Source organism: Pimephales promelas, chromosome 19 (assembly GCF_988280905.1).
Source record: "Pimephales promelas chromosome 19, fPimPro1.hap1.1, whole genome shotgun sequence".
In the NCBI taxonomy this organism is placed as follows: Eukaryota; Metazoa; Chordata; class Actinopteri; order Cypriniformes; family Leuciscidae; genus Pimephales; species Pimephales promelas.
In genome coordinates, this window is record NC_142787.1 from 754,657 (window position 1) to 777,165 (window position 22,509).

The window sequence follows — 22,509 nt, forward strand, 5'->3', positions numbered from 1 at the left end:
AAAAAAAAAAAAACACACGTCTATATCCACTCGTCTTCTCCAGAATATGTATTTATATCTAATTTCTTTATACAAGAAGAACAACAACCATTTTAATTTATTTACTGGCATGCATTGGTAAATGTTAGCTGTATATACTGCTTAGATTTTATTGCTGTATTTGTACATAATGCCTCTCCCTTTGACCTTATCTTTGTTTCCCAGTTTTTATGGGAATATTGTGCAATAAATATGCCAACATTACAAATGTGTGTTGATTCTTACATTACAGCAGCATTATTATACATTAATACATACGAGATCCCATTGAAAATATCAGACTTAAATCTTGTTTAATGTTGGATTTTGAGACATTTATAACAATGGGAGAAAAAATCAAGGTTACATCAAATTAGAGAAGTAAACTTGGCACGGCTAGCCACTACTTTATATTTGAAAATTATATAAAATTTGCCATGTGACACGCCTCAGGGTAACACGCAAACCTGAACATCATCAAAAAAGACAAATTATTATACCTTGCAATAAGATTTTGGTATAATGAGACTTTTTATCATGTATTTGTATCCTGAAAACCACATTTGTCACTTTACATTCTGGTTTCTGCACCCAAACATTACACCATTGCCTTTTAGACTGAATATCGCACTCTTTCTTCAGTGTGTGTGTGTGAGTGTGTGAGAGCGGGACTCTTATGTTGGTCTGGCGGGGTGACGTCATAAAGCAGCGCCGCACTCCAGCTTCTAAATGTTTCTGAGGAAAGGTTCGTGATTTTGCATTTAAAGTCTTTAAATCACTGCAAACTGTTCAATCGTTTTTACAAGCTACGTAACATTGTTTAATAATGTTTGTAATGAAACGTTGTAATGTTTTATTTAACGTTGTTTTTGTGTGAGAGATGAATCTAAACATGAGTAACAGAAGAGGTGCGCCTCATTTCGATCTATAACGTGAATCAGTGTATCGTAAACACGATACTGGAAATAAGTTATGAGAGACAATTTTGCTTCTTTTAAACTCCGAGTCAATTGAACCAAATGATTCAGTGATTTGGATCGCTCGGTTCACCGAACCCTGGCGACTCCTGCTGGTCAGAACAGTGTAAATGCAACCAGAACATTGTCATAAATTAAACGCTTTCTGCTATTCTGGCTGAAACAAATTCCTGGTTAAATAAATATTACACAAAAAAACAACTACATTTCTGTTTTGTATTCATTAATTATACTATATGATTAATGATATGTTTTATTATGACCATGTGTAAATCGTTAGTTGCCGATCTGGATTCAAACACCCACGTGATCTCATTCCTAAATGACGGCCATTCGCCTGTGTCTATTAAACATTTGACAAAACTCATAGCAGATCTTTTCAACCACAGTTTCGTTATTTCTGCGTTGCGGAGATTCATATTATCACAAAAAATTAAAATTGAGTAAATCATCTTTTGAAAGTGACTTAGCACTTGTTTGAGTTACATGGTTACACCAGTAGGTGGAGACAAGTGACTGTTAAAAGTGTATTTGACATTGAATCATTCATTAAAGAGATTCGTTAAAAATCTGATTCATCCAGTAATGAAGTATTTATGAATCATTGCATCATTCACTCAAACTGTTTTGTTTATTCATTTAGATTAATTGAACATTTTTGATACTACAGTTTAACAATTTTGACAGTTTAACAATTTGTCAATGCTATTTTTCAAAATCGTGATCTCTGTTTGAAACAAAAAGAAATCGTGATTCTCAATTGATTAGTAAAGATATTAATGCTACGCTTTCAGAGCTAGCTTGCTAATGCTAGCCTCTCCAAACTTGTCTACCCTATCTTTAATGTTTGTCAACCAACTGCAAATGTTTTCATGAAAGTTCAAATAATTACATGTGATGAACAAACAATTCAATGCCAGATATAAATCATAAAAACCTACTCATGAACTTTGTATAATTCATGTATATTTACATTTAAGGGCATTCACTATAACTGAACGAGGGAACTGATTGAGATTTATTTTTGTTTTCTGTTAATATTTTTCAACCTTAATATGACAGAGTGTCCAAACAAACGGAAGAACTCCTGGGAAAGCAACTATAAACACACACACACACACACACACACACACACACACTATAGCTAATAAAGATGGCGTTTATTAAAGAGGAGAGTGAAGACATGAGGATTGCAGAGACTGAGGAACAAGCAGGTCAGTTTCGTTCTCCTTATCTCTATATCCAGCTCTACAGACATTAATGATATTTATGAAGTGTGTCGTATGAGTGTCCAAATAAAGCGGTTATACGTTACACATGTACACATTATCACACATCACATAATAACTAGGGTTGGGTATCGTTTGAATTTGAACGATTCTGATTCCGATTCCGAGTTTCGATTCCGATTCCTAACGATTCTCGATTTCGATTCATTTAAGAGGCAGGGTCAAAAAAGTTTAGCTAACCTTGTTAACCAACGGTCTTTCTGAAGGAAATACAACTTCTTTCACAAATACTTGTCACAAATTTTGCATTTTGTCGAGATTTCGTTAATTTTTAGAAAAGTGAAGCCACACTTTGGACCGCCGACGTAAGCTACTCATGTTCGACTCGCGCGGTTATGCCAACACTTCCGGTAGACGCTTCTTCGTTGGTGTTGTTCAGCGGTTTCTTCTTCCGCTCGGCGGACTGTGAATATCGAAACTAGGAATTGAAATTTTAACTTTTGAACGATTCCGGAAAAAACGAAAAGTTAGTCCCGGTTCCAATCGATACTCGATTCTCGATTCCCAACCCTAATAATAACACATTATAATACAGGAATTAGGAACAAACAATACAGATATAGCCTAAACAAAATGTTTTCCTTCAGCCTTATGGGCCGATTACCTTTAATTATTATCAGTTTATGACCATATCTTTTTCAAAACCATTACAGATGAAACGATGTGCCCTGTCGTCTCAACCACAAGTGCAACCGGACAAACTATAAAGGATCTTAGCGAGCATGTTGTTGGTTTTGATATCCGTCAAACTGGTGTAAACTTGTGTTGGTCTTTTACTTTAGAGCTGATGAAGCTGAAAGAGGACAGTGAAGGACAGTGGGATTTCAGCAATGGAGAAAAACCCAGAGAAACTGAAAAGACCAAATCTGACAGTCAACTGACCTGTGATCAGTGTGGGAAACGTTTTACGCACAAAGGAAGCCTTAATGAGCACAGGAGAGTTCACAGCGGAGAGCGGCCATACTCCTGCCGGCAGTGCGGGAAACCTTTCACTCAGAAACAAAACCTGACGGTCCACATGAGAGTTCACAGCGGAGAGAAGCCGTACACATGCCCTCAGTGTGGACAGAGTTTCAGACATAAGAAAAACCTGTATACCCACATCAGCCGGCACACGGACACCGCTTTCACCTGCAAACTGTGCTGCAAGAACTTCTCACATGAAGAAACAGCTAACGTCGCCCACGTAGAAATGGGCAGTGCAGAGAGCGAAGTGACCTGCCAACAGATATGCCAACACATGTACTCGCATACAGGCTTCCCACGTGTCCTGAAAAACTGATGGCTAATGTTTCAGTCCTGCAGAATGTAAAATGCCTTCTTGTTGAAAATCTTGTTGTTGTCTTGGAAAATTACACAAAAAAAGAGTTTATCACTCCCTAAAACAATAAATGTAGCACAAAGCACTAAGTTCAGGGTCAAATCACCTTTATTTATCAGTTGAAGAGTTGCAAAAGCCTCTAAATGCCATTTGAAATGTTCTTCTTTAATGATGATTTTTATCAAACTTGCATATTTAAGTTCAGTAATTTCACTTAAATAACAATTAATAGGTAATTATCGTTGCCATTTAAGTGAAATCACTGAACTTAAATATACAAGCTTGATAAAAATGATCATTTTAGAAGAAAATTTCAAATGGCACTTAGAGGCTTTTGCATCTGAACTCTTCAATTTGTTCCACCACTAGATGGCGCTGTGCATCAGTGCTGCAGGTGAAAGCCACACCTGTTCCATCATGAGCTGGGTTGAATCAGAGGGAAACAGGTGGCGGGAATTTGTGGTTCTTATTACCATAAAATCAGTACAATGTAAAGTGTCTAAGATCTCATTAAATGGACGAAAGCAACTGTTCAAACGAATATCGCTGTGTGCAGTGTTTTGTGTGTGAAGAACACCTACACCTGTCTTGGGTTTATAGGAAAGCCTCTACACAAGTGAGAACCATCTCGGATTAAGGAGATCTCGTTTGTAATTGAGTGTCTGTGCATTGGAATGGACGGATGAGTTATAGTGAATGGACAAGGGTTTGTGGGCAAAGTGACTGACCACTGGAGTGTGTGGAGCGCTTACCTGATGTGTTGGAGAGTCTTATCGTGTTTATGCTTTAAGCGCGTACACCCGGGGAGATCTCCGAAGCTCTACGAAACGCCGGTGAGTGAACAACTTCTTTGAGCGATATCTGTCGCATTATGAGATCTGATTCAGGAAGAAGTTTGAATCGCGGCCTGAGTTGAGTCAAATGATTATGTTCTTCTACAATAAACACTTTCAGCTTGCTGAAGCTTGCACATGTTGTGTTGAAGTGGATCTCACTTTGTTCAGTATTCTCTTTGTGAGTAAACGTGCATTAAAGGGAGCGCGCGCGCAATGAGCGTCATTGCAGACATTAATGATGATGACTTCACAAGTGGAAAGGATGATGCCGATGTTGAAAGTAATTCAGTGCATGGCCATGCTGTTATTTAGAGAAACAGTGCTGTTGGCACAGAGAAAAGAATCAGGAAAATGACTGACAAGTCCCTAAAAAGACCAGGAAAGCGTGCGGAAGACTTGACCACACGACGGATACGATCTGTAGACGCAGTGGGAACGAAATATCAAACCAAATATAAACTGGCTAAGAGCTTAACTAGTAAATGACCAGATAACTTGCATGGCTAGACTAGGGCCGTGCACAGGGGGGTGGCTAGAGCCTCTTGCCCACCTGCTCCGCTTCGCTCAAAGCATTCCTTTGATTCCGCTAATCCCCTCCAGGTTTTCCCGCTCGCTCCGCAGCAAGATATGAAGTCAGAATTGTGAGATATAAAGTAAGAATGGGGGCTCTGAAACTCTATTACATTTATTTTGTAATTGTAAATATTCTGAAGACTTCTGGAAGCAAGTTTCTATGATGTTTTTTGATACATTCTACAAAATAATAAGATGAGGCAATGATTGTCTTCTTAGATTGTAATACTGGCTCAGACATAATTGATAACACTTTAAAGTTAATAATTCTTCTTGGGAAATGTCATATTCATAAAGCCAAAGTAATGTCTATAAAACCATCTTTTAATTTCTTTTATAAAGATGTTAAAATATTCCATGATTTCAACTACTAGAAATAAGAAGTGCATAAAAACATCTCAAATTTTGGAAAAAATAGTTTGTAGAATTTAATGTTTTACTCTGTACAATGTAAGATCTGTTATGTGTTTTCCCCATTATGTGTTTGTCTTTTGCTGTAAAATGTCATTATAAGCTTTTGTAAAAGTTGAATAAAAAAAATAAAAAAAGTAAGAATGGGGTGTTATAAAGTCAGAATTGCGAGATGTAAAGTTACAATTGCGAGATATAAAGTAAGAATTGCACGATATAAAGTCGCAATTGCATGATATAAAGTCAGAATTGTGAGATATAAACTATTTTGAGGGGGAAAAGATTTTTTTTAAGTATTTGTTTTCCCCTTAGAATTGGCTTGATTACTCGCAATTGTGAGTTTTTATCTCACAATTTTGAGAAAAGATGTCAGAAATTCGACATATAAACTCGCAATTATGTGTTATAAAGTCAGAATTGCGAGATGTAAACGTCTTTTTTCCCCTCAGAATTGCGACTTTATAACACCCAATTCTGACTTTATATCACGCAATTGCGACTTTAGCCTATATCACGCAATTCTGACTCTTGCAATTGCAACTTTATTTCTCACAATTCTGACGTCATGTCTCGCAATTTTGAGATTAAAAAAAAATATATATATATATATTTTTTTTTTATTCAGTGGCGGAAACAAGCTTCCATGCAAGACAGTGGTTGAATCTGCGAAATTATTCATTATTTTTTGTTTGTTTTTTGCATTTATGTCAGTAAAGTTTTGCACTTGGTCTTCTACTAGTGCTAACAACTTGTACAACATATTCACGTTCTTAGAATTAGCATAGAATTATTTTGTAATAACTGAATAATTTGTGTTAACAAGCAACTACCCCCTTAGTGCCCCTTTTTTTGGCTAAGGCCACTGCCCCTCAAATGTCTGTGCACGGCATTGTGACTAGTTCAAGCAGACAAAACATGGAAACCTGTAGCCATGTCGATATTAGAGTACCCTGGTATAGTAATCTCTATTAATCTACAGTATAATTACAATGTTTTATTTGATTTATGTAAATGTGAACTTTTATTTTATATTGGTTTATTTATTATCACCATATGTTACTTTTTGCATTTATATTGTAAGTTAATATTGTGTTCAGTTTGGCCCTGTAAATATGGGGTATTATTTTTAAAACCCAACCGATACCCAACCCTATCGTCAAGTGTGAAAGAAGTGGTCATGAAGGCGAAAAATCAGATTTGGCCCAAATTCAGAACTGAGTCAAGAACGCAATTCACAAATATGCATTTTCTAGTGCCATTTTAAACACTTTCTACACAAAGTACTAAAACAGGTTTTCACATAAGCATGACGTTTCAGGTGATGGCAATATACTGTATATTTTTTATTACTCTGGTCACAACATGTGAATCTTCATGTGGGAATTAAGGGATACTTTATGTCCGAAACTCTTTCCACACTGACCACATGCAAACGGCTTCTCTCCAGTGTGGATGATCTCGTGTTTTTTAAGGTTTCCTTTATTAGTGAAACCACATCCGCAGTGTCTGCAGGTATACGGCTTCTCTCCAGTGTGAACTCGCACGTGTTTTTTAAGGTTTCCTTTTTCAGTGAAACTCTTGCCACACTGAGGACATGTGTAAGGCTTCTCTCCGGTGTGAACTCTCATGTGGGAATTAAACGTTGGTTTGTGTGTAAAACTCCTTCCACACTGACGGCATGTGTACGGCCTCTCTCCGGTGTGAATCCTCATGTGGCTCTCAAGGCTTCCTCGCCGAAGGAAACTGTTTCCACACAGATTGCAGGTGAAAGGCTTCTCTCCCGAATGAATCCTCATGTGGCTTTTAAGGCATCCTTTTCTAATGCACCTGTATCCGCAGAGCGTGCAGGAGAAGGGCTTCTCTCCAGAGTGAATCCTAATATGCCGGTCAAGGATCACTTTCTGAGTGAAACTTATTCCACACTGAGGGCATGTGTACGGCCTCTCTCCGGTGTGTATTCTCATGTGAGATTTAAGGTTTGATTTCCTGTTGAATCCTTTTCCACACTGTTGGCATGTGAAATAGCTTATATTTGTGGCCTTTTGAGCTCTTTCTTGTGCAGTCTTGTCAGTCTGTGAGCAACTAAATGATTCTTCTCCAGTAATGAATTCATGATGAATTTCATTCAGTTCTTGACTCTCCTCTTTCAGCGCAATCAGATCTAAGGCAAAAAAAACAAATACATTTTAACAGCACAAAAATACATATATATATTTATTATTAACCAACCTACTCATTAACAAGGACCCTATAGAGTAGACTGTACATTATTTGACTTTTTTCTCACACAAGACAGCTGTTGCGTATAAGTTTCACAAGTGGCACCAAACTAATATTGTGAGTTCTTCTTGTGTGTAAAAGTGCCAATCTTACTCCATTTACCTCATCAGTAAAATTAAAGAACAATCAAAGATTGTTGAACAAATAGAAATTATATAGATTGAAAGAATGCCACCAGACCAATCTGAAGCATTTGCGAGATATAGAACTCTCCTATATTATCAATACAAGGAAGACAAGTGTAATAAAATAAATTATATTAACTAAAAGATAGTTTTCTGCAACACTGCAAAGTGGATCTGAGTGGGCCAGAGATGCCCAGCCCTGATGAAGAGACGTCTCAAACACAAGTATGGACTGCCACAGGGCTCAGTATTAGGTCCTCTGCTTTTTCCCTGAGAGATATTATTTCACTCTAATGCTAATAAAACCCAGTTTTATATTTCTTCACAACCTGACAAAACTCCCCAACTCTTTAAGATAGCAGAGTGTATATATAAAAGATCTAAAAGACAGGATAACTAGTACGTTTCTTCAATTAAATTCTGCCAAAAACACAAGTATTAATCCTTGGATCAATATCTCTAAACATAAGAGGCTTCATCTCGTTGTATGTACTGTAAATATGGTTCTCTACGGTGAAGAACTCGGCTGTTTGAACAAATTTGTTTTCCAACATTTCGAGAACAGCCTTCTTGTACCATAGTAATTTTGGAGCGTCAATAAATAAGCTCTAGTTGGTTAAAAATGCAGAGGCTAGACTGCATACTAGATTTTTTTTTATTTATTTATACCTTTATTTAACCAGGAAATCCCATTGAGATTCAGAATCTCTTTTACAAGAGAGACCTGGCCAAGGTAGCCGCCAAAACACAACACATACATACATAATAAACACCATATTATACATAATAAAAGTTACATTTTCATGATAAAAGAAGTTAAGAACATAATGATACTCAAGAAAAACAAGAACATGTCTCCATCACAACACTCTTTACAGTAGTTTTAAATTCATTAATGGACATAAGATTATAGATATATTTTATCATCACAACACTAAATGCTTATTAGGGGGTTTTTTTTATTGATTTTTAAAATTCTACTAATTGCACCCAAGTTTTGAACGATTGAAAAACAGTTCTCAGGTGCGCGGACTTGGTGTTGTTGTGTGGCAGTGCTCCATTGCCGCCAGAGGTGCAGAATAACACAACCTGTGATTGGTCACTTAGTCGAAATCAGACATTCAAAAAAGGAAAAGAGAGAAAGCTGCAAGAGGGAAGACAGGGTACAGAAACACCTGAGAATTACACCAACCTGCTTGTTCCTCAGTCTCTTGCTTCACTTCAATCCTCATGTCTTCACTCTCCTCTTTAATCAACGCCATCTTAAACGTTGCCCAGGTCACGTGGGTCTCAGTCGCTTCACCTGGAGTTTTTCTGTGTTTGGACTCAATATCTAAGGTCAGAAAGAAAAATAATTTCCAAATTATATTTCAGGGTGCATCTCATTCAGCTCACTAGTTTAGTAGTCAGCATACTGGACATGATTAGCCAAAAAAAAAAAAAAAAGAAAGAAAAAAAGAACTAGCACTACAAATTAATTAAAGAACACAAATTATAAATTAGACGCTTTGGATTTAGTTATGGTATTTATTTATTTGTTTAAATTTAATAGATTACACTTTCTTCCATTTAAAACATTTTTAGTTGGTTGGTAAACGCATAAACGCATAGATATAGATATCTATGGGTAAACGTACACGGGTTTGACCTGCGGGATTCGTCAGCGTGCGGTGAACCGAGCGATTCGAGTCACTGAATCATTTGGTTCAATTGACTCGGACGAAAAGCTCAATTTCTCTCATCACTACTTGCCATTGACCTTATTCATGTTTACGATAAACTGATACGCGATATCGAGAGCGAAATGAGACGCACCTTTTTCTGTTACTCATGTATAGATACTTGATTCACGAAAAATAACGTTCACAAATGTTACATGAGGCATACATTGTTGCATTTAATAATAATTTATTTATTTTACATAGCTTGTGAAAACGATTAAATTGATAGAAGAGATTCAATTTATTTAAACTTTAAATGCGTAAAACCACAAACCTGTCTTTGGGTGAACCACATCCAGAAGCTGGAGTTCGGCGCTGCTTTATGACGTCACATCAGCGGCCAAAATAAAAGTCCTGTTCTCTCTCTCTCTCTCTCTCTCTCACACACACTGCTGTCTAAAATCACAATCGAGAATGGAAATGCACATACAAATAAATATATAGAATATTAAGAAAATATACATAAGTACTAAAGAAAGAGTGCAAGATTCTGTCTGAAAGGCAATACTATTCTTGGGGTGCAGAAACCATTTGTACCAGATGTTACAGTATTAAAATCCAAATTGTGACAATTAAGAAAATATACATGTTAAAAAGATATTTTATATAAATATTTGCCATTCATTACAAATCCTGTCATGCAAGTGGACGTTTTGTGCATTTCTGAGAAACTAAGGGATGTGTTTAACTTGCTTTCTAGTGAGGTTGACATGGAGATTTAAAAGCTAATCAGGACTTTTGGAAATCTGTTGAGCCAGAGATATATTTGCATAGTAGCCATGAAAGTTGCCTGTCTTTTTGATTCAACTTTCCTGTGTGAATCTGCATTTCCAGATATGAATTTTATTAAGAACAAACACAGAACACGCGTTACTGATGGATATTTGGACTGCATTAGTGTTATGGTGTCAGGTTATACTTCTGATTTATTGGGCACTTATGGACATTATGCAATGTCAATGTTGTTGTTTTACTGTTGCTGTTCTGCAGAGATGTGTAGTTATGTTGATGCACAGAGACAGACACGAGTGGACAGAAAGCACAGCTTTATTGAGTGCACTGGTCGAGCACAGCCGAGCGCTGGCGATGATAGGACGGGCTGTTATTAAGGCATCACACACAGCATGCACATACAGTCACATGAACATTATATTGCTCTAAAAGACTGCTTAACATGGAAAATGTACAAAACGGAAAAATAGGTTTTTGCACTGATGAAAAATACTCGTCTTTTTTTTTCTCCTTCTATAAAGATTTCCAATACAAGAAAATAAATATAGCAAAAAAAAAAAAGAAGTAAAATAATTTAAAATAGCTCTTTTTTTAATATGTTCAATAGTTTTCTCTGCTATTAACACATGGCACAACATTCTTTGAAACAAAGAACATAGAAGGATAAACTCCAGCAACATTCATTTCATCATATCGGAGCCGTGTCGAGCGATGGATGAACAAGTGGATCTGAACTAGTGCTTCACCTCTCCGGGGCTCGTTTACGATCTACACACGTCACACTTCGATACGCTACAGCTGGACACACGAGATCTCCAGAGCACTCTCTGGCACGACACTGACGGATATCTGGCTGTGGAAAATGCCCAAAAACTAAAATATTAAAAATTAATATTCATTTTTCTTTATGCAAAATATACTGTATTTGTGTGGATGAAATAGGACTCTTCTTCAGCCAGATTCATCTGTGTGCATTGATTATCATGAGGCCTGTTGTAGATTGTAACGCTCCTCCATGGATGAGAGGATCCGCTCGCAGCGAAAGGACAGGGGTGTGCGACGTGTCGTCTGCGGTAATATAGGAATTGGTGTTTTATCAATGTGCGCTGACGTTATTGAGTACGTCACTCGCTTTGCACACACCAAACACGTCTAGAGACAACCGAGTTAGAATTGCCCCGAAACTCAAAGACTATCATATGATTTATAGCAAGAGTGCCGTTCTCCCAAATATCAGCACGACTGCGAATGTGACGTTGATTTTATACATTTTAGACGGAGTAATGTCCGTTCAAACACACGCCGTTAAGAGTTTCTGAATCAAACGAGTCAGTTGAGTGAATGATTCAGTGACTCACTTCCTACTCTGGGTTTCAGTTTCATATTTAAAGCATTTCATTTTTAATATTCATACATCCAAAAGTTTTTTTTAAAATACTAACTCATTGCAAAGCAGAATATGAACGCTTTTGAGAGTCAACCTAAACCATAGACTGTATAAAAATATGGACATATTCTGTGGAGTCACTTTTTGTGACGAGGGTTTTTGAAGCCCAAAGTGGGCGGGGCCGGCCGTCGCCATCTTGGATCTTAAACGAGAGGCGGATTAGCTGCGGTGATGTTAACGCTAGCAGACAAACGGCTAGTTGAAACATCAGCGGCAATCCAGCTGTCACTCAAGTGGCCACGCCCCTAATTACACGGAACTTTAAGGCTTAATATAATTTAAACCAGGGGTGCCCAATCCTGCTCCTGGCGATCGACTGTCCTGCACAGTTCATCTCCAACCCTAATCAAACACACCTGAATGTGATCCTAAAGACCTTAATTGGCTACTTCAGGTGTGTTTGATTAGGGTTTGAGATGAACTGTGCAGGACAGTCGATCGCCAGGAGCAGGATTGGGCACCCCTGATTTAAACGGACGAGTTATAAAAGTATTCACCCCCTCACAGTCGTCATGAAGGGCAACATTAGCGATATAGACCAAACCCACTTTTTGCGCCAGATTGTAAACACGTGTTCTTCTGCTGTAAAGTTGGCCATTTTAACATGCGGGTTTATGGGATTGAGTCTCTTCTGCAGCGCCTCTAGTGGCCAGTGGAGGAACTGCAGTTGAACTCACTCAGTGTTGATTCGAGAGAGAGACGGGAGGAACCAGCCATCATCTAATTATTGTTGTATATTTCTGGTCAATATCGCACACCCCTCGTTGGTCTTGATAACCAGCAGCCGGCCGTTAAAAATGAACAATAGAGACAAAAGAAGAATAAGTGCAAAGATGTCGAAGTGGATCGCTCAATAACACCAGATCGATGGAGATCTGCTCTGGCGTTCTCGCCGTGGAGGAAATGATTCGCACAGAAGCTGAACATTTACAGAGGTTACGTCGAGTATATGTTATAGCATGATAAAGAAGCGTGAACTCTTGCAGCCGGCTGAAACTATTTCACTAAAGGCACAGTTTTCCATGACTGAACCAGAGAACGGCACATGACCAGCATCTATGATTAGTTCCTATTAAAGCAGCTGAGATACATGAGATCTGTACAGGTCGCGGTCTGGGGTCAGACACGGGTCAGAGGAGGAGTTCACTTCAGACGTAAAGTCTCCTGATCATCATGTTCACGTCTGTCTATCTTCAGTGGAAATGAAGGTTTGTGAGGAACACACTCCAGGATGTTTCTCCATATAGTGTCTTCAATGGGGTCCAACGGGTCGAAGGTCAGATGTGAGTTTCAGTCGAGGAATAAGAGTCTGATCGAGACAAACCAGCGACATTTACAACAAAACACACATTTATACACTTTAACCACTAATGCTGGTCTTGCTCAAGCTGTGATGCGACACACATTACATCATCAGGGTGAAAGGTCAAGCGTGTTTCTCGTTCTCATTTTCTTCTCAAACCTCAAAATCGTCCGACATCATTGTTTTACCCTTTTAATTATTATTTTTAAGGTAAATGTTTTAACTCAGTCTTCGCACGTTGGCTCTGTAAACACTGGGTCGGTTCTTACACCTACGTCCCGCTTGACCTTTCACCCTGATGACGTAATGTGTGTCTCATCACAGCTCGAGCAAGACCAGCATTAGTGGTTAAAGTATATAAATGTGTGTTTGTTGTAAATGTCGCTGGTTTGTCTCGATCAGACTCTTATTCCTCGACTGAAACTCACATCTGACCTTTGACCCGTTGGACCCCATTGAAGACACTATATGGAGAAACATCCTGGAGTGTGTTCCTCAAAAACCTTCATTTCCACTGAAGACAGACAGACGTGAACATCTCTGAGGAGAGTAGATGATCAGGAGACCGTACTGTTGAACTGAACTCCTCCTTTAAAGTCAATGAAGAGTCAGAACGAGGAGTTGGTTCTTCTCACCGTTCCAAACCCGTATGACTCTTCTGTGATTCACCAAATGACAACCACTTGTTTGTTTATCAGAAGACAGCACTGGTGATCTCACAGCGTCGGAGATCGATGGTGGAAGGGAAGGTTTTTTAACTGGAATGTAGAGAATGGACCACGACGTCTGCTTTGGACCCGTTTACTGTGACACGGGTTTGGAACGACACGAGACTGAGTCTATGAGGACAGAAGAGTCGTTAGTTGGGTGAATCCCTCAGAACACACACTCAAAACAAAACATTTCAGGAGCGAGCGTCGCCTTCCTCGCGTGTGTGTGTGCTCGACTGATCCAGGAGTGTGCGGGTCGAGATCTTCAGCGTTTACATCCACTTCAGAGCATTTGCTGACTTGCTGTTCTTTGGCATCATCATACAACAGGGGTGCCCAACCCTGCTCCTGGCGATCGACTGTCCTGCACAGTTCATCTCCAACCCCAATCAAACACACCTGAATGTGATCCTAAAGACCTTAATTGGCTACTTCAGGTGTGTTTGATTGGGGTTGGAGATGAACTGTGCAGGACAGTCGATCGCCAGGAGCAGGATTGGGCACCCCTGTCATACAATAATCAAAAAAAGCCAAACTCAGAGTTTCCTCGTTCCCGTCAGATCCTCTCAACACACTTGCCGAAGAAACACGGTGTTGTTTGGTGAATGTACAGGTTTACACTCTTCACATGATTGCGATCACTTCTTCTCTTTAACCCTGAGATAAACACCATGAGCTGATTCACGAGACGTCTAGAACTGAAGAACGGACTGGCTGACGTTGGTTTAGGAACAGCAGGATTGGTGATTGTGGGATGCTGTTTTCTAGGCACCAAGAACATCTACGGCTCTTTCACACGAGCTAGCGGACCATTTCTGATTGCCTTCATCGTGTTAAAATGATCAAACATGTGGATTATTAGCTAGGACCTACTGAAGGCACGCTTTAATGGAGAATGACAACAGCTTTTCTGGACAAATGGACCAAAACAAGTTTGAGTAAGACATTCTCTTTCGATATAACAGGGTCACGGTCTCACAAGTGGTCCAGTGGAGGTCGCTCGGCCATTTCTAATGCGATTACCTCTGTGTATTGGTATTGAGAAATGATCATTTGGTTTTTGTGTTACACGGACGTTTACGGAAACCTCAGTATTGACTCGAGATGTTGCTAGAAACAAATCTTGACACTGATCTATAGAGTAGAGTACATTACAAAATACACAAACATATGTAAACGTTCGATACATTCTTGCCCAAATGCAATGATCACGACCGCTCAGGGCTCAACTTCACGGTCCGGTTCTGATAGGAAGGGTCTCAGCTGTCATGTTGTACCTATTGTAGATGTGTAGGCCAATCGGGTGTTTTGTGGGCGGAGCTGGTGGCAGGAAATAGTAAACATAGTGTCGGCCCACATCCGGGCCGTGTGAAACCCATGTGTACCATATGTGGGCCGACACTATGTTATTGTGCCGTATTACAAGAAATAATCGATGGAAGCCACAGAATAAACAATTAAAAGGCAATTCCGAGTTTATATTTCGCAATTCTGACTGTTTTTCTTGCAATTCCGAGTTAATAAAACTCAATATTCTGATTTGTTTTACCCTCAGAACTGCAAGTTTGTGTTTTTTTTTTTCTCTTAATTGTGATATAAACTCCCAAATGTGAGAAAAAAAGTCTGAATTGTGAGATAAAAATGTTTAATGTTGGTAACTGTAGGGCTGATGTGTGAATATTCTGTAGATCTGTTTACATCAGATTCATGGTTTAATAGTAGGGTAATCGTCGCAGTCCAGTCTGTCTGTTTAATGGCTTGCAACCATAAACATCTGTGTTTAAAAGCTTCCCTTCGGCGACGGTTGTTCTGCCGACACTGTGTGTGACGAAACTGTTACGCTCCCAAATGGTTTATCGTGCAAAACGCCTCCTTAAAGGAGTAGTTCACTTTTGAAAAACCTTCTGCTGATAATTTACTCACCCCCGTGTCATCCAAGATGTCCATGTCTTTCTTTCCTCAGTCGAAAAGAAATGAAGGTTTTTGATGAAAACATTCCAGGATTTTCTCCATATAATGGACTTCAATGGGAACCAAACGGTTCAAGGTCCAAAAGACAGTTTCAGTGCAAACTGTTCAAAGGGCTTTAAACGACACCAGACGATGAATAAGGGTCTTATCAAGCGAAACGGAAGTACAGAATCAAAATCGTCCGACATCATTGTTTTACCTTGTAATCTTTTTGTAAACGGCGTTTGAGTTGGTTTGCACGTTCAACCTGTAAACACTGACTCTGTACTTCCGGCTACGTCACCCGTGACCTTTTGAACGTAATTACGTATTACGTGACGTTACAAACGCGCCTCACAGAATAGAGCTAGCATTTGTCCTCAGAAAAGTTACATTTTTGGACTAAGTTTTGAAATAAGGCCCTTATTCATCGTCTGGTGTCGTTTAAAGACATTTGAAGCTGCATCTGAAACTGTTATTAACTGTCATTTGGACCTTGAACCGTTTGGACCCCATTGAAGTCCATTATATGGAGAAAAATCCTGGAATGTTTTCATCAAAAACCTTAATTTCTTTTCGACTGAAGAAAGAAAGACATGGACATCTTGGATGACACGGGGGCGAGTAAATTATCAGCAGAAGGTTTTTCAAAAGTGAACTACTCCTTTAAAAGACTAAATATTCACATATGCAACTCAATTGGCAGTAAAACTGAGTTTAAGATTTAGCTGCTCACAAAGCTAGTTAATGGAAATCTGGGGGGAAATAAAAATGGCCAAGCAACCAACTCTTTAGGACCACTTGAGATAGACTGACCACTGACACACACACACACACACAGCGGGCCCTGCTCGTGATGCTGGTACGTCTACACTAGCCAAAGCGAATGGATATGACGTGTGCTACATTCCCCAACGGCTATTTGTGCTTATTTGTGTCATATTTTCTCTTGTAAATCATTTAGCCACATCCTCTGAAGACACACAACAGACAAAACAAACACACCCTGAACAGACGTTATAATGCCCACGTCATTGTCCCAGTTCCAGGACAGATCCTATTGCTTCCCAAAAGGACACATCCAACAGTGTTCACACTTCTCGTTCCTCGTGGTTTCGTCAAGCACAAATGGTTATGGTTGCATAAATGTCGGCGACGGGCTAATATACTCAGGGATAAGGGTCTGGAAACGTATGCATCGATGACATGACGACAGTAAAGCGATAGTAGCTTTAGGAGGCGAGCACGCTTCGCCGCACTACTTGCTCCTTCCCAGCATGCAGTTGGGGCAAGCGTAACTTTCGCCTGGACGAACGAAATTCAGTGTCGCTCTGTTCCGCGTCGGAGAAATAACCGTCCGTCTCCGTGTCCGGTGCAGACGTGCTGTTCAACAGCGATGTCTCACTCTTAGAGCGGGACTTGCCTGGTCTAGGTAGGCGCAGACGCAAGGCCACCTGCGAATCCGCATCCCCGGTGCCGCCCCACGACCCGTGCTCCTCGGAAATGTGGCACGAGTCCATTTTGGAAATGGCTGGTTGAAGCGGGTCCGGCCTGGCTTCGCTACGGCTGTGCCGGTGGAGCGATCGCTCTCCTCGTTTGCCTTTAACCGTGGATCCGGTCCGAGGGAGCGAGGCGGACTTCCTGCGGGAATTTCTGGCTTTGCGTCCCAGCTGAGGGGTCTTCCAGGTGGACTGGTCCATCATCAGGCTGAGCAGGTTCTCCTCGCCCTGCAGGAGGCTGGCGGACGGGTCGTCGCTCTCCGCCGACAGAGACCACTGGCTCAGCATGTTATCCGCAGTGATGTGGACCGACCGAGCCAGCCAGCTGTCGAACAGCGAACCGTCCAGCGGGAAGGATTTGGAGAAACCTGCGGAAGAGACGAGAATGAGTGGACCGTCCGTGCGTCGTCTCGATGAACAAAGTGCTTTTGTAGGTAAAAAGGGTGTAGTGGTGCAACTGATCACTAAAACTCACGGTTCAGATCATAATATGGTTTTTGAGTCACGGATCGGATCATTTTTTCAGACCAGGGAGAAAAAAAAAGGGGGGGGGGGGGGGTTAATGTAACTTTGCTTTTCATTTATTACTTTAAAGGGTTAGTTCACCCAAAAATGAAAATTCTGTCAGTATTTCCTCACCCTCATGTTGTTCCAACCCCGTAAGACCTTCGTTCATCTTCGCAACACAAATTAAGATATTTAAGATATTAAGATCACTCCATAGGCTTCTTGAGGGAATGACTCTTGCTGTCCTCGAAAAGTCATTAAAGACATTGTTAAAATAGTCCAAGTGACTACAGGGGCTCAATCTTAACTTTATCAAACGACGAGACCACTTTTGTGCGCAAAAAAACAACAAAAATAACGACTTTATTTCAACTATTCACTTCCTTCTCCACGGGCCTGTAGTCAGTTAACGTAGTGTGATTGCGTAGAGCTACGTCACACGTAGGCTCACTATTGGCCGACGCTGGTCATGTGTGTGTGATGCGTGTGACGTACAATAACAGAAGCTTACGCTATTAAACTAGTAACCTGACTCGCGCAGAAACGAATAGTTGAAATAAAGTCGTTATTTTTGTTGTTTTTTTGCGCACAAAAGTGTTCTCGTCGTTTGATAAAGTTAAGATTGAGCCCCTGTAGTCGCTTGGACTATTTTAACGATGTCTTTAATGACTTTTCGAGGACAGCAAGAGTCATTCCCTCAAGAAGCCTATGGACTAGTATGCAGGAGCGATCTTAATATCTTAAATATCTTAATTTGTGTTGCGAAGATGAACGAAGGTCTTACGGGGTTGGAACAACATGAGGGTGAGGAAATACTGACAGAATTTTCATTTTTGGGTGAACTAACCCTTTAAGCCCACTTTATGTGCTTCAACACTTCAACATACTTTAAATACAAGTGATAAAATACGAACAAATACACAAATTACAAGCATAGATAAATACAATACAATAAAGTAAGGTCTGATACACGCATGTAATCATAACACTATAGTGTTCACTGTATAAATTAAATATCGATTAGTGTTTGTTCGAGGTGTGTTTTGTTTGATTAACATTATTGACAGAAATATTAGGCCGCTGACACTTTAGGGCCGAATCCATGGATCTAATATACTGATCCTCACTTAAGACATAACCGACAGCGTTTATAGGAATATCTGCAGAGACGGGCATCACAAGGACTCAATTCGGGGTAACTTTAAATCTGTACGGCGCTACGCTCGGATAACAGCGCGCGCTTTCGCTGGAATGTTTAAAATCGATGTAAATTTTCAAGAATAAATACATTTTCACTCTAAAGCCGCCTTTCCACTGCACACGACATTCGCATACGGTTGTCGCATTTCGCCCCCTAGTGTCAGTCGCACGGAACTTTGAAATTGGTCGTGAAGCAACCGTTACCCTCGGATATTCGCAACGGTAAAATTAACGATTTTAATGAATGTAATGCATGCATGAATATATCTAAACAAAACAAATGACCCTCGACACATCTCAAATAAAAACATAGTAGATTTTATAGAGCTAATCAATATAAATATTGGTTTAATTATTATTATAAAATATTTTTTCTGCTATAGTTAATTATAACCAACATTTTACAGAAAGAGCGTTTACAGAAAAACATTAAAGAGTTAAAATATTGGTAATTCTAGCCTCGCGCTCATAGTTTTTATTAGAATACATCACTTCCGGTTGGCCGGTCGCATACGGTCTAGCCGCAGAAGTTCAGATATTTCAACGGATCCAAAGCTCAAACCGGATCCGAATTTTCCGCATAGGCACGGAAATCCCCGCAGCTCCCGTACGACTCTCTATTAGAAAGGAATGACTTCCGGTCCGACGGCAGTCGTTTGTCGTTTGCAGTGGAAAGGCGGCTTAATGCTGCGTTCACACCGGACGTGAATAGCGCGTCAAATTCGCGTCTACCGCGTCTAGTTTGACGCTTGACCACTTTGTGTTAATTTGTGCGTCAAGAGCGAAACTGACGTGCGTAAAATCAAAAGTTTGAAGCAAAATTTTAATCGAAACCCGTTGGCGGCCATCTTTTTTTATGTTGATTGAGCGTTCATCGAGAGGGTCACCACTCTGTATTTTGTCAGCGGCGTGGGGATCATCATCTGCGTATATTTGTGTCCGCCGGACCCTTCGGAGCCGAACCGTTTGGCGAGTTTCACCGTTTGCTCGCTCCAGGAGCTGCGCTGGATGACGGCCGCTGTCAGCGGTACTTCCGCCTTTCCCGTGGCCAGTTTGATGACCTGTTGTCCCGCATCACAGCGAGGATCACCCTCGCCCTCATCCACCTAATCTGTCATTTATTTTAGTTTTGATGATAAATAGAGCCAGCCTCCAAAAGTTATTAACCTGTCCTGTGATTTTTTTTTTTTCTTTTTTTTCTCTCTCACGTCCAGACACGAATATGCACATGTATGTTGGTTGTCTTTACATCATAATACTATTTCATATGATCTAGATATGGAATGAATAACATTCAATACAAAATGAACATGTCTCGTATATATAGAAATAAAGTTTTAAGTGATAAAATATTTGCTTTGTTGTGCATAAGAATCCCACCATGCATTTAGTCATATTACAAAATATGAGCATCCAGATCCTTCACCACGTGCGCAAGCACCTAGGCTCCTGATTGGTTAACACGGCGCGAATTGACGGCAAAGTTCAGATTTTTCAACTCGGGGCGGCAGACGCGAATAGTGTCAGCAGCAAATGATTTCAATGTTAAGTCAATTCAAAGACGCGTTACGCACGTAAAAATTCCTACGGCGTGGAAGACGTGAATACGCTTCATTCGCGCGTCAAGTTCGCATGAATTGAGCGTCTGGCGCGTTAAGCGCGAATGATTTAGTTAGTGCTATTTGTGCATTCGCGCGTTTGACGCGAATTCGTGTCTGTCGCCCGAGTTGAAAAATCTGAACTTCGCAATTCGCGCCGTGTTAACCAATCAGGAGCCTAGCTGCTTGCGCACGTGGTGAAGGATCTGGATGCTTCGATAAATTATTTTGTGTGAACGCATCATAAAATGGTTAAACGTAGCACTTAATCACGAGCGTTGGCAGCGGGTCCATAAAGTGAACAGTATACTAAATGAGGCAAGAGTGTAGAGTTACATTCAATATATTTTAAGGCTTGAAGATTTTTTTTTTTATATGTAATTTTGGTGATAAAAGTATTGACTACAAGGGAACTTTAAGAACCATAAAAATGCATTTTGAAAGCGCAACTGAATCGCACCGCTGAACAGTGGATTGAATCGAACTGAATCATTCTGATTTTCTTTAAAAAAAAGGGTTTTTGAATCTGATTGAATTGTCCGTTCACATCTCCCGCAGCTGCTCCTGTCAGACGTGCACAGACGAGGACGCCCGAGGGACACACACTCACCCAGCTGCGTGAACAGAGAGGCGTCGTCTGATTTCCATTTGTCCTTTTTCTCTGGACTGCTCTTCCTCCGTTCTTTGGCTCGTTCCCGGACTCCATTGCGGTGATTCTTCTCCCCTCTTAGATTTTTCTCTATGAAGTGGAGAAAACAGAGTATCCAATACACTTAAAATGAGCAATTAATCTTCCCGGCAGAGCTGAGAAAATTAATTAAGAAATTTTCACTTGAGTATGAAAATGGGTGTCTCAATCGTCTCCCGAGCTCGTGAATCAGTGTATCGCGTTCATGGATATGACATGAAAACCTTTTTACAATACTCTAATTTTGAATTTGGGGTTTTCATAAGCTGTAAGTCACAATCATCAAAATTATAACAAATAAAGGCTTGAAATATTCCACTTTGCATGTAATGAGTCTATATAATATATTAGATTCACCTTTTAAGTTGAATTACTGAAATAAATTAACTTTTGCACGATATTCTAATTTTGCCAGTTTTAAAAAACTTAAAATGGCCGAGTTCCTGATCAGTGCCCTGATTAGTGAACTAGAGAGCTGATTGATACACACCCAAATAATACATCCAGTGCGTCTAAATCTCAAACCTGTCACCACACACTCGAGTGTTTCCCTCATCTAACGCCTGGTTTAGATCATCAGCTCATTAGTGGAGACTAAGCCTGGGGCCGGTTGCATACAGTAACTTAGCTGGTATGTTAATATAGTGTCTAAAGTTCTAGCGTGACCCACTATCAGTTAGTCTGGGACAGCCAGTCTTACTTTTCAGTCTCAAATTAGGCTAATCTACGCTTTTATGTAGCTGACTTAAAAAACGTTGAAAAAACAAAATAAAAAACACGATGATTATTTTGAATTAGAATTTATTCTAATGAGGGGTTTAACCCTCTGGGGTTGTTCGTTTCAGAGTCACACTCGGGTGTTCGTGTCCAAATGGACCCAAAGGGCGAGATTCATATTTAAAAAAACAAAAATCATGATTTTTTTTTTTTTACTCGTTTTTTATAATATTTTTTCTTTTCTTTTTTGGTCTTTTGAGAAAATTTCAAAAATAAAAAAAATTTATAATTAGTATTAATGCAATAATTATGACAAAATTTCCCCCCATTGAACATAATAGAAAAAATATTTAAAACATTTTTTTTTTTTTTAAAGCTGTATTTCATTTTAGAGTCAAGCCTAGGCCTCATAAAAGCAACTTTTAAAATGAGATGGATGCCATCTGGTGGACAAACTGAGCATTTTAAAAATGCAAAACACATGTATAATCTGAATTTTTTTGGTGTGTTTGTGTATAAAAGTGTGTTTGTGTGTGTGTCTGGATGTTTTATAGATTCACCCCTTCACTGTTGTGTGCTTTTTTTCAAGATCGTTGCTGATTTGTAG

The 22,509-nt window shown here is 39.7% G+C and overlaps 3 protein-coding genes across 7 annotated transcripts in view; 1 reads left to right on the plus strand and 2 right to left on the minus strand.

Moving 5' to 3' along the window:
* The first annotated feature begins 683 nt into the window (after nucleotides 1-683).
* Nucleotides 684-3,753, plus strand: LOC148970696 (uncharacterized). Of its 2 annotated transcripts, XM_089124003.1 has the most exons (3): nucleotides 684-763; nucleotides 2,058-2,209; nucleotides 3,067-3,753. In XM_089124003.1, the coding sequence occupies exons 2-3, from the start codon at nucleotides 2,149-2,151 to the stop codon at nucleotides 3,564-3,566; spliced, it is 561 nt and encodes a 186-aa protein (XP_088980129.1). In that variant the 5' UTR covers nucleotides 684-763; nucleotides 2,058-2,148; the 3' UTR covers nucleotides 3,567-3,753. The 2 variants fall into 2 exon arrangements, with proteins under 2 accessions (XP_088980129.1, XP_088980130.1); XM_089124004.1 differs by lacking the exon at nucleotides 684-763 and having other exon boundaries at nucleotides 1,689-2,209.
* Nucleotides 3,754-5,646: 1,893 nt separating this feature from the next.
* Nucleotides 5,647-9,915, minus strand: LOC120473629 (uncharacterized). The gene is made up of 3 exons (XM_039663567.2): nucleotides 9,826-9,915; nucleotides 9,023-9,163; nucleotides 5,647-7,586 (listed from the first exon to the last, which is right to left on the minus strand). Exons 2-3 carry the CDS (start codon nucleotides 9,090-9,092, stop codon nucleotides 6,781-6,783), a joined length of 876 nt encoding a protein of 291 aa, XP_039519501.2. The 5' UTR covers nucleotides 9,093-9,163; nucleotides 9,826-9,915; the 3' UTR covers nucleotides 5,647-6,780.
* A 667-nt stretch (nucleotides 9,916-10,582) lies between these two features.
* Nucleotides 10,583-22,509, minus strand: part of jade2 (jade family PHD finger 2) — a 42,325-nt gene continuing 30,398 nt past the window's right edge. For all 4 annotated transcript variants that reach the window (XM_089124002.1, XM_089124001.1, XM_089124000.1 and 1 more), the window contains exons 11-12: nucleotides 21,108-21,236; nucleotides 10,583-17,560 (exon numbers count right to left, since the gene is read on the minus strand). In XM_089124002.1, coding sequence (XP_088980128.1) covers nucleotides 16,926-17,560; nucleotides 21,108-21,236 — 764 coding nt within the window. In that variant the 3' untranslated portion in view covers nucleotides 10,583-16,925. The remainder of the gene's footprint in view (nucleotides 17,561-21,107; nucleotides 21,237-22,509) is intronic.